The following is a 12,331-nucleotide window of genomic DNA, read 5'->3' as shown; positions in this document are numbered from 1 at the left end:
GGTAAGTAGTAAGAATGCTTAGGTGCCATTTGGATAACTCTAGTCACAATAGCAGCAAGTCTGTGTGGGAGCCTTAAGGACCTTGATTTACCATGCCAAGTAGTTACCATGGTATTTGCAGTGTGCTCCCTTCTAATTTTAGGAGCCTCAGCAAATACACTTTTTAAAGATAGATAGCAGAGTGTGATAAATGTCACCATTTTAACGGTGACACTGTTTAGACTTAATTGCCATGTCTGTGATTCAGCAGATTAGGGCATTAGAGTTGATGCTGCTTTCTGTCTTGCCTGTGGTGGTTGCCTTCCTTGCCTTGAAAAAGCAGGAGGAGATGAAGGGAATGAGTGTAGTTTCCACACTGATGGCTGGAGAGCATTCAATACTGCAATCAGTGTGCTGTTTCATTAGTAGATGTCAAAGCTCACCTTCTGCTGGATGAGGAGAGAATAATTTAGAAGCGTGTGCGGCAGTGGTTTTCTACACACCCGTGTTTTTATTTTGCATTTATGGATCTTTTTGCAGCTTACAGCTCTTTAGGTTCTAAAATTTTCTAACCCATAGTCAAATGGAAATTTAAATCAACACATTCAGGCCCAAAATACCCATCACATACCAGGCTTTTTTAGAAGAGATTGTCAGGTCAATCAAGAGATTGTCAAATTTTAGGGGGTTGGATGGGGAGGTATCTTTGATTCTTGAAATTAGGTCAGTTTCTGGTAGTGAGGGAAAGGTGTGCTGGTACTTACTGAAAGCCTTGCAGTAGACATATGAAAGCTTTCATGTTCAAAATGGTTAAACAGTTAAAAAGGAGCAAGATGTGTAAGTAGAGAGGTCAGGTTAGTTACTAATGTGTATGTCAGCAGTGCTGGCTTGGTGGACTTGTTTGTTGCTGATGTTCGTTAGGTGCCTAGTGCCTTCCATGTGATCACAATTCCAGTGTGTTTTCAAAGGTTGAATGTAGAGCCAGAAATCTGTGTGCATCAGTCATTAAAATTATAACACTGTTATTATAACCATGGCATGAATGAAGGCACACATTGTACAAATTAGTGATACAATTCTTTCTACAAGCTCAATAAAGTTTATTAAAAGCAGCTTAAATAGGTTTGAAAATTTTTGTGTCTCTGGTACTTTAAATAGGGGGGTTTGTGCTTATTTACAGCGTTTGGTAGAAAAGTATATAAACTTAAATATCTCTCCCCGAAAATGGCTTTGTTCATTTTCCATGTATTTTCAGAAAAAAAATGTGGTAGGTTTGACCCAATTCTAATGTCCAGATTTAGAATCATATTTTAGAAAAGGCGAAGTTCAAAATACTTTGGGTTTCCATTATAAGTGCTTTTTAGGTCATTACTAGCCTGTGTAACTGTAGGCATCTGCTTTGATTAATCACCAGTTCTTGCAGTGTATTCATGTTGCCTGAGCAAGCAATTTGCAGGCTGTTTCTTTCTGAAAATTATCTCTTTGTATATTTACATCTATAGCTTTAGGAAATAGGTTGTTATGGAGAGATTTTTGTATATTTCATTAGCGTTTGAAGACGTTTGAAAACATAAGGTGTTGATTTTTCTGCTCTGTTCAAAGTGTTGCAGGCTTGATGCATACTGCATATGTGGTGCTTGGCAGCAGGAAGCTTGGTGAGGGACTCCAGCCACTGCTGTAGCATAATGTTCTGTGAACATGCACTAAGGAAACCCTGCTTTCCTTGGATTTGCATCCCTTTCCTCTTGCAGTAAATCCTGATTTCTTTCCTCTAGTTGTGATGTGCAGGCTTACAGATGTCCTCCTCCATTTGCTGTGTACTTTTCTCCCCATGCCCTCAGCTCTCTTCCCTTGCCCTTAGCTCTGGCTGGACAGAAGGCAGCATGTGTCCTGCCTGCAGCTGTATTCTTTGTTGTCTGTAGAGGTTGGTCCATGAGAGCCAGCTGGCTGCAGGCTTTCTAGGGACAGCAGCTGGTAGGGGTTTCTCTTCTCAATCTAGCTGTTGTTTTTTTTCACAAAACCTGTTGGAACATAGAAGCTTGCATAACAAGTCTGCATAACTCTTATTTTCTTAGGATGCAGTCCAGTAATATTAGAAGGAAGCTATTTTTGCCATATTCAGTGCAATTAAGACAGTAATTCCCCATTTAGAGATGTTTTAGACTGTCAGTGGAAATTACAGGGTTCCTGGAATCTTTTTTTTCTGTAAAGGCTGAAGCTGAGCATCATTTTGCATGGGTTACAATAGGAGACAGTGCTTAGGAGGATAAAGCTGACCACAGGGCAATTTCAGTTTAAAGCGGGAGCTCTGGGGTTGTTTGGAGGCTGCTTGTCCCTCCCTTTTGTTCAGGGAATGCCATAGTCTTTAAACATTGTGAGCACTAAATGTACTGTTCTTTCTGGTGTAGGTGCAAAATTACTTGTTCATTTTACAATAATATCCCCTTGAAGTTGTATGGTCTCAGTACAGCTGTGTTTGAAGTTTTGAATGGTGGGTGTGAAGTCATTGCCTGGAACAGATTACATTGTCTCTGAACAGGTTGCAAGAGGCGTGTTTATTCTTTCTCACTGCAGAAGAATACCGAGTTAGAATGAATGCAGGGCCTTGTGCTAGCAGACAGCAGATATTTTACTTGGATATGCAGAGCCCACATGATATACCTGTTAATCCTTTGGGAATAGTGCTACTCTCAACTAACCACTGGCTAGTTACCCAAAGGCTTCTGTTTGGTCCCAAAATTTTCCTTTTAGCTGCTGAACAAGTTGTCAAGCTCAGCATCTTTCAGTTATCTCTGTGATAAAGTGTGCTGTTCCAGAGCTGTATTTTAGACTTCCCCTTCTGAGATCCCTGTTTATAACAATTGTAACTCTTCCCACTCAGACTCCCTTCAGTGTGACAGAGGCCATCCAGTTTGTCTTGCTTTCTTTAATCTCCAGGTACTGCAGATACTGAAACTGGCACTCTGATAAAATCTCACTTGTTTCCCTGCTCAGTTACCAACATGAGACTTAAATCTGAATGTAGACCTGATGCCTCGTGGCAAGCCCCAGTTGGAAAGCTGAGTTAATGTAGCTAGTGTTGTAAAATGCAGAATCTCTTTATCTGCTCTTTGTAGTTAGAAGAGCTGCACCATTAATTTGTCCGTTGGTGTTGTAACATTGGGTAACAGCAAATGATTATACTTGTTCTCCTAAGAAAAGAGCTTCATGCTAGTAAGAAGTGAAAACTCATTTCTTTGTTCTTAGACAGCAACAGCAGGCTCTCGGGGCATATTATTGTGCTGTCATGCTTAACTTATAAAGTACTGAGGATTTTTCTTCATTCTCTTTCCACTCTGATTTTGCCTTAGGTGTTTTCTCCACTGTCCTTTTTTCTCTCTAAAAGAGGAGTCTTGTCATCATTTAAAAATGAGCCTCTTCCGAGAAGTTTTTTGCCCTCCATTCTCACTGCAGTTTGCCGCAACTGAGCTGCCAATTGGACCCTGCAATGTTTTGACACTTCATTTGAACCACAGTCGAATCCTCCTGCTTTTTCAGCTGTACCATTTCCCAAATCAACTTTTTTTCTACTCGTCCTCTGTGTGTTGTTGCAGCTTTTTACTGGTCTTTCACATACTGGTTGCTACAACTACTCCTTCCTTTCTCATTTTCCACTACCCTCTTTTAGGCTTTGCTCCCCAGAAGCAGAACTGTGCTCTTCAAATGATCACTGGTCCTAAAATCTTGCTGATCTGTTCTCTCCTTTGCATTTTCCCACCTCTGGTACTCTCATCCATTATTTCTGCAAGCAGCTCTGGACTTTCTTTCTTTCTCTTTTTCTACCATTGTATGAAATGTCCTCTGCACTGGACTGTGGAACTTCACAGGCCCTTCTTCGGAACTGTGTCAGCAGGAAGGAAACTGCTCACTTGAATGTGAACACACAGACATTCACTAGACTCTTTGAACCATAAATATTTTTGATTCCATACTAAAAATCCCCCAAAAATACAATAAAACTACTTCTGGGCTTGGCTGACCTACATTAAAATCTGCAAAATGTTGTTGCTTCCTCTGGTCTTCTACTTTCCTTGCCTGTTCTTGCGTAAATCTACGTGTTGTGTTTTGTCTTTATTAGCCTGTCAGTTCTACAGGGTAAAATTAGCAAATTCAGCACAAATGTTGTTGGGGCTTTTGTTTCAAAGAATGAACCAATGATTCATTGGTTCAGAAGTAGTATTCTGGTCATTTTTGACCCTTCTCCTTTTTCTTTCTCTCCATGTTTTGAAGGAGATGAGGCACAGTCAGTGACCTGTACCAGACCCCTGACATCATCCATGCTCATCTGGCCCAGCCTTTACAGACTGGCAGAGATCTCAGAGCTAAGAATCATTTCCTACAATTTTTTTTCAGAAGTTGGAGCTACATTAGAGGGATACAAATTACTAACTTCGTAGTGGGAGGAACTATAGTGTAAATTCAACAGTCGCTTGTTCTGTTTAGCCACCAATATACTAATTACTGTGTGTGTGGGCATGTCACTGTGTGAGCAGACCAGAATTAACCACAGCTTCGTGTGCTCTCGTGCTTCCCCTCAGCTGGGCATGGGAAGAGACCCAAATATTGACAGTGCAGGGGACGTGTGTGGGTGCTGGGGCTTCGGTGCTGTGTAAGACTAAAGGGGAATGTGGCAAAATAGATCGAGGTAGAGAGTGGGATAGTGAGCAAGTCGGCAGAAGCAGGCTCAGCTGCTTCCAGTGCAGCAATGACTGGCTTGAGGCAGAAAATCTTAATGGAAAAAAATATCTGATTTTAATTTTTCTTTTAGATTTTGTATGCTGTTTCTGGAAAATGTTACTTGATTTGGTAGCTTGAAGTGTAAAAGTAAGTGCTTTTATAAAAATGGCACCACTCCAAACACTGAGACAATATGGGTAAAAAATAAAGGGTTTGAGCCATGTACGTAGCAAACCTGGTTTCCAGTCTCTTGATCTCTGAAACGGACCTGAAAGTATTTGGTAATTTCTTCCTTTTGGTGGGGTCACAGAATGTTTCTTTTCTGTGCATCCTCTTGGGAAAAGCTGTTAGAGCTCAGCTGTAGGAGGGTGGACAGGCATATGTGTGCACACAGTGAAATCAAGCTTCATAAAAAGATAACAAGAAGTGGGGCAGGCATCTTGAGAAATATGCCAGCTCCTCTATTAATGATGGGGAGAGCTTCTAGCAGCAGAGCTTGTTAGCCACAGTCTTATGGAGTGATGTCACTGTCACAAATTGGAAGCTGTTTATCATTAATTAGAAAATTCTTACCCATCAGCAAGCCCAAGTCTTCCAATGTTCATGATTCTGATTTGAGGTGCTCACTGAAAAGTTAACTGGTTTTTACACAACTGTGTTGTTCACCAAATCAAGAACTATGGTTCTACAGACTTACCCTTTGGATGGTAAACTACCAGCTCAAGGCTTTCAGCTGCAATAAGAGGGTGATGAAGCTCACTCTCTGGCATGGCACCAGCACAAGGAAAGCAAGTTGATCATTCTGTTAAAAACAACAAGGAAAGGTGTGGTAAAATAGAAGCTTTAGTAGCTCAGCAAATGCTATTGGAAGGCTTCCTGTAGGATGTTGCAGTGAATTATGCTGCTATCTTTGAATGAAGGATGATAGCCAGCCACCTGAGGAGCAGGGGATGATGCATGAGCGACTGCTTAAGTTAGATTTAGGTTTGAACAGTGAACATTTTCCTTAAGAAAAGACCATTGGAAGCAAAGAAAAAACGACCAAAGTGGTCCTAGCCAAGAGCTGTCAGCCAGAAGGTGATGTCTGAAGAAGTCAGGAGCTAACTTTTGGATGCTTGGTAAATGGCTCTGTGTCCCAGTTGTGTTTTGAGGCACTCGTGCATTTCTGAACACTGAGCCTCTACAATACTGCCAGGCTGTACAGTAGTGCACTGTGTCAGGAGCAGAGGATTTCTTTTACATGCTTAGGCTGTATTACTGGTAGGCATGGCAAATCACTTGGATAAATTTGAGAGCTACAAAGAGCAGCAATTCCAACCATTCCCTGCTTGTGATCACTTGTTTGCATGGTTTTGTTGGGAAGACATTCTTGAAGTAAAGGAGGAGGGAGAGGAGAGTGAAGATGGGAGACAAACATTGAACCTCTTTTATTCTGAACTCTAAATACAGATTTGATTGCACAGTGAAGGCGGGGAACAGTGATGTGCTCTGTCTGTGATCCAAGCTGCATGGAATTGACTCTAACCTCCATATAATTCCCAGCTATTCCCCTCTACTGGAAAAATCAATAGGAGCTGCATGGATGTCTCTTAAACATTGTCCTGAATCACAATGGTGGCAGTAAGAGTCCAAATGGTTTCTTGGCAGAGAGCATGCTCATAACCAGCCACTGCCACATCCTATTGACCAGGGTTAGCAGAGCTCTTCTGACCCATTTCTTCTTTCTTCCTGTTGCTTAGCAACAGATGCAGCATGTTAATGTTAAAAAGGCTGGAAAACAGGCCTTCAGCAGCAGTTGCCTGTTTTCATAGGTTTTATTTGCTTGAGGGTAGACATTTGTAGTGGTTATGGTGAGTAATCACCCTTGTCATGGTCTCATATGAGCATTCAAATTGCTTTATTGCATGCCCTGTAAATGAGCAGAGCTGTTATAATATGGTTCTACCCACTTCTGACATCCAAGAGCCTGTTTGGATATACAAAAGGTATCTGAAACACCTGAAAAAAGGGGAGAGTCTTTAAATCCTGTCTGTGCATTAAACTGGAGGGTGCTGATTTATCACACAGTAAACTGCTTCTTTTAATGGAAATGTCTTTATTGATCTGACCAGATCACAAAGTATCAGTCTAAGCTGTGAATAATAGGCAGAATCAATTCTAGTAATTAAATACCAATACTGTAACTACTGTATCACACCCCTTCTCCTCCGGCAGTGTGGTGTATCATCTGATTGTAATGTATTATGCATTGATACACTACTGCTTTGTGACTGTCTTGAAGAAGGAGATCTACCTCCACCTGAACTATTTATGCTTTGTTAAAAACTAGCACAAAGGGTGTTTGTCACAAGTCTTCACTGTGCTAACCTAGAAACTGCATAAAGACAGGTAGCCCTTACAGCCTGCAGCTGAACAGGAGGTTATTGATGGAGGGAGCTGTTGAAACCAGTTAGATGATGATTGTCATTTTTTGTGGGGGTGTATGCTGGCATTAACCAACCTAGCTATCCCCAGGCTTCTGTGGGCTTCACAGCAAAACTGACAGCTGTGAAGAGAATTCCCAAGTTCTGTGGGCTGCTGCTGAGAGTGAGGACAAGCAGCAGAGTCACAGCTGCTTGGGAAGTCAGAAGTTGGTGGCTGAGGTTGGGGCAGGGCTGTAATTCAGCATGCATTTGGAGTATCTGCCATGTCACAGGAACCTTTAGAGTGCACCAAAAAGGTGCTGTGTGGTTCATATCAGACACTCCACTTTTGAATAAATACACATTGTTTACACTTTGCTAATACATCTCTGTGATGTTGGAGGAGTGGGTCAAGAGGAGTATAGAGAATGTAGCAAATAAATGTTGGCTGCATTGCACACTCTTAAAATTACATTTTCTCTTGTTTGCAGTGAGTGCCATAATTCCTCTGACCGGATCAAGGTGCGAGTGTGGGATGAAGATGATGACATCAAGTCTCGTGTCAAGCAGAGGCTGAAACGCGAGTCAGATGATTTCCTGGGGCAAACAATCATAGAAGTTCGCACTCTGAGCGGAGAAATGGATGTTTGGTACAACCTTGGTGAGCAGTGCCTTGGGACTGAAAACGTGTTATGGGTTGATTTGGGAACACTTGAGAGCACTTCGATGCATGTGGGCAATTTGCAAGAAAGGGAGAAAAAGTTTGCATGGTTTCAGGGCATGTTATGCTGCTGCAGAGCAGCTGCAGAGCTGCTCCCAGTTAAAATGGAGTATAACGTGCCAGAAGGTTGATGTTTTTCTCTGTCAGCTATTTAAAAATACAGTTTAAGAAATGCTTGGAGCAAGACTCTATTCTGCTGGAAACATACTGTCCTGTGTTCTTTTTTTGGTGTCAACACAAGCATTTTACCAGTCTGTAAGAAATTCAGGTGCACTGCACTGGGCTGGCAAGTTGGTGAGACCTTTTCCAGTGACTGTTGCAGAAAGTACCAGCAAGCAACCAGATGGTACTGAGTTGACAGGCACTGTGAACCTGTCATCTCCTAGGAGATCCAAAATCTTCTTCCAGCAGTTCCCAGGAGTTTAGGGCTATGGTGAAGTTAGGGAGAAATTCCACATCAGTCAGCACTGTTCTCAGAAAAGGAATCTGTCCTTGGTGGTTCTAGTTCAGCTGACTGAATCCAAGACCCTGTAGCACATTTACTGGCAGAAAGGCTATCTTATGTCCAAAAATGTGCATAGTTCTAACTAGATGTGTCATATTGAGGTTGTATCATGGCAGTTGTTTTGCTGATGTCTACTTAGTGTTACTCAACGTTTTGAAAGAAAAGAGAAAGTTTTCACTGTGGTGACTCAGCCCAAGGTTCCAGCAGTTCCTTTTGCCAGTGTTGTCACCCTGAGATGGCTGTGCTCTGGACATGAACAATGCATATAATTGCTGATGGTTTTGCCTTCTAGAGAAGCGAACAGATAAGTCTGCAGTGTCCGGGGCTATTCGCCTGCAGATCAGTGTGGAGATCAAAGGCGAGGAGAAAGTGGCTCCATATCATGTTCAGTACACTTGCCTTCATGAGGTAAGAAGTGTGAATATCTGTTCATTCTGAAAAAGCATATTGAAAAAGCAATTTTCTGACTTTTATTTCCTTGAAATGTACCTCCGTGCCCTAGGTGAGCTTTCTTTTCCCTGCCACACAGTGGTAACACACTGAATCATCAAACCCACATTTGTCAAGGAGGCAAAGGCAGTTTTAACCTGTCTCCCCGACACTGGGGACTGGCTGGCTCAGTGTGTCCAACTGTCACAGCTGTGCTACAGCTGTGTAAGAGATCAGGCTTTGGTTCCACTCAGAGCCCATGATGAGTTTAAGGTGGAGAAACATGTGAATTTCCTTGAGTGATGTTTTCAACATGTACTGCATTTCTGTCTTTCTTTAGAGGAAGCTTACTAAAATGCATTATGGGTAAATTCTGATTGAGGAGAGTCTCTGTCTTGGGCTGTTGAGTGATGCAGGTGTTGGTGGTATAAACTCTTTTGTGCTGCTGCAGTACTGTGTAGTTATGAACAACTGTTGGGGAACAGAAGATTAAGCTGAGTTTCTGGGTGCTGACCCATCTCAGGATGGACTGAGCTAGACAGGCAGTGCTGCAGAAGTTGGGAGGAATCCAAAGATGACTTTCGAGAAAGACTAAAGGGAAACCCTGTCTTGGAGAAATGCCCAGTCTATCTGTGTCAAAAAAAAGGCAGGCAGCAGGGTCAGTCTCAAAAGTGCCTGAATAAGGAAGAGTAGTCAGAGCCCTGTATATGAGAATATCCTGAGGTCATTGAGGGTTAAGCAAATTCGTCTTACACAGAGAAGGACAGTTGTATCACATAGAGGAATGTTCATCTACAGGAACAGTGTATTTATTCAGCCACTGAGCTGGAAGAGCTCTGTGGTGTCTTCTGGCCTTGCCAGGGAAGTCTCTATAAGACAAATATGAAGCTCAGAAAGTAAGCTTCTTTTAGTAGGCTGTATTGTATCCTTCAATACATATTTATTGTTATTTCAGTGATGGCTACTATTTGGTAAGCTGTTTTGGTTTTGTCCTTTGAACATGCATGTTCACTTGCTTCTCTCTTTTTTTTTTTTTTTTTTTTTTTTTTAAATGCGCTTTTTCATTTTTTTCTTTTTTTTTTTTTTTTTTTTTTTTTTTTTTTTTTTTTTGCAAACAGGTATCTTTTAACTATCACTTTTTTCTTTTGTGTATTCTAAAATGAAGATGATTTGCAGCAAGAATAATATAATCAGGAAGAATACTACTGTAAAGCAGAGTACTCTAGCTACTAATGAGATCATTAGACTTCTGTATCACTTACTGTAGGGAGCCATTCTCTGAAAGGCTGATGAATCTGTAAGTGCCATGAATTTGAGGATTACTGAGAAGCGCACTGAGCGGAATGTGCAATTTCTGCATAGCAATGATAGCTGAAAACTTTTGCAGTGTTAGATAAAGTGGAAGGTTATGTTGAATACTAATAATGCAAGTGTCTAGTTGTTAGGGTTGTTGATCTTAAGGGTATCCTTTTCAGGAAAAGAAATCTGTTTGCACTGTTCTGTATAATAATTACAATGCTGATACAGAGCTGTAACAGCTAGTTTTAAATAGCTTGTCCATGTTAAGGCATTTTCATTATGACAACAGAAATGCATAGGTTTCAGGAAAACTTAATTAGTGTATGGTTTCAGTGCACTGAAGCACTCTTCTGCATCATTCACATTGTCTGCTGGGTAAAGTTGTAGGTATGCATGTGAAAAATTCAGCTGTGAGATTCGTTCAAGAGGAAAAGGTAAAAGCAAAAAACACAGAGTGGGCAGGGGGAAAAAAAAGGAGGAGAACAAACAAAGTCGTGATAGTGCCACCACATCAGCAGTTTCACACTCTTCGAGAATCTTACTTAGCAGCTTCAGCAGCCTCACATACATACAAACTTGTCCTTGTTTTGTTTTTCAGAATCTCTTTCACCATCTCACAGATGTGCAAGGGAATGGGGTGGTGAAGATCCCTGATGCCAAAGGAGATGATGCATGGAAGGTGTATTTTGATGAGACAGCCCAAGAGATCGTGGATGAATTTGCAATGCGTTATGGCATTGAGTCAATATACCAGGCCATGACGTAAGATGCATTTCCTGTGTTCCTTAGTGCAGATAATTGGTGTAACTGATTGATGTAACTCTCTCTGTTTAGCAGATGAAGTGTATCGATAATGGAAAGCTAGGCAGTGGCAGCTACTCCTTTTGGGGCTTACTGTGAATGGGAAGAGACTTTCTGTCTTTGAATGACTGGTGTCCTCAAAGCTTAAAAATTATTGTCTGCTGTTCCTGTTTTGAGACTCTCCAATCTCTCTTTGAGAGCTCTTCTGTTAAAAAGGTGTTGCTCAAAGTTCTCACTGAAGGTTGTTGATGAGAAGGGATGAGTTTTGTGGAAGCATTTGTCCTATCTGTCTGTTGTGGCAAATGTTATAGTTCTTTGAAGAGACTGTTTTCCCAGGTGCTGCTGAAAGCACTTCCAGTAAGTCTGAGTAATGGTGCCACTGATTTGTTCTCTTTGGAGCTAGGTTAATGCGGTTCTCTATCTTCAAAGAACCTTTTCGTTGTCTCTATAATTTTACTTGGATTTGGGATTAGTCATTCTTCCTCTTAAAGACTAGTATTGCTATACTTAGCTCATTTCTTATTTCAAATGTAATATAAAATGTAGCAGACAAAAGTGAACTTTTTCACATTAGAAGCTAAAAGTTTTGGGTTATAGGTCCTTAGATGACTTATGAGCTGTACTTATGTCACCTTGCAAGCAGCTTTTCTGCCTATTGGTTTAAGCCAAAATGGAAGAGAATTGGCAGGTTTCTCTGGAGGTCTAGTCACTGCTTATAGCAGGGCTAACTTGAAAGTTGAACGAGGCTGCTCAGGGATGTGAAAAATTTCCAAGGATGAAGGTGGAAGCCTCTCTGATTAGATCCCCATTCCTCACAGCTTCTCTTCTTAAAGCTAAATGAAGCCATTTCATGTGCTTGTATTTACCCAGTGCCTAAATGACCAATTAGTAGCTAAGTGTTAAGTAACAGGCATGGTTTTAAACTTGAAGAGGTTGGATTTGGGATAGATAAAAGGACAAAATCTTTTACAGTGAGGGTGGTGAAACAGTGGATGAAACATGGATAGACTAGGCTTCCCAGAGAGGTGGTAGATATCCTACATAACCTGGAAGCGTTCAAGGTCATGTTGAACGGGATTTTGAGCAGCCTGGTTGGAGCAGTGGGTCCCTGATCAGTGCAGAGGTTGGACTAGATGACCTTTAAAGGCCCCCTCCAGCCCAAACTGTTCTGTGATTCTATGAGAACCTCAGGGAGAAGGTTACATTTGTAAAGTGGTTCCCAAATTAGATCAGATTTCTCAGTGAGTATGTCTGCATAAAAATGGCCCATCTCTTCTGCCTCTTGAAATGAACTTGCCATTTCCCATGATGTAAGACCTCTTAAGCTCTGATTATTTTTTTACGACTAACAGATTTTTAAAAACTTTTTTAATCGTTTCACAAGCCTGAATGCTCCTAGCATAATTCTGAGATTTCCTGAAGGAGGTTTCCCTGCATTTAATGAGAGAATGGGAAAAAGCAAATAAGTGTGCACACTTC

At 41.3% G+C, this 12,331-nt stretch overlaps 1 protein-coding gene across 2 annotated transcripts in view; it reads left to right on the top strand.

Annotated features, from left to right (window-relative positions):
* The window catches only part of UNC13B (unc-13 homolog B), a 208,375-nt gene that overhangs the window by 139,345 nt on the left and 56,699 nt on the right, over positions 1 to 12,331 (top strand). For both annotated transcript variants that reach the window (XM_041468603.1, XM_041468602.1), the window contains exons 17-19: positions 7,589 to 7,758; positions 8,616 to 8,731; positions 10,650 to 10,813. In XM_041468603.1, the coding sequence (XP_041324537.1) occupies positions 7,589 to 7,758; positions 8,616 to 8,731; positions 10,650 to 10,813 (450 nt within the window). The remainder of the gene's footprint in view (positions 1 to 7,588; positions 7,759 to 8,615; positions 8,732 to 10,649; positions 10,814 to 12,331) is intronic.

The sequence above is a fragment of the Pyrgilauda ruficollis genome, unplaced genomic scaffold, assembly GCF_017590135.1.
Source record: "Pyrgilauda ruficollis isolate IOZ18807 unplaced genomic scaffold, ASM1759013v1 scaffold220, whole genome shotgun sequence".
Classification (NCBI taxonomy): Eukaryota; Metazoa; Chordata; class Aves; order Passeriformes; family Passeridae; genus Pyrgilauda; species Pyrgilauda ruficollis.
This window is presented reverse-complemented; position numbering and strand designations above follow the sequence as displayed.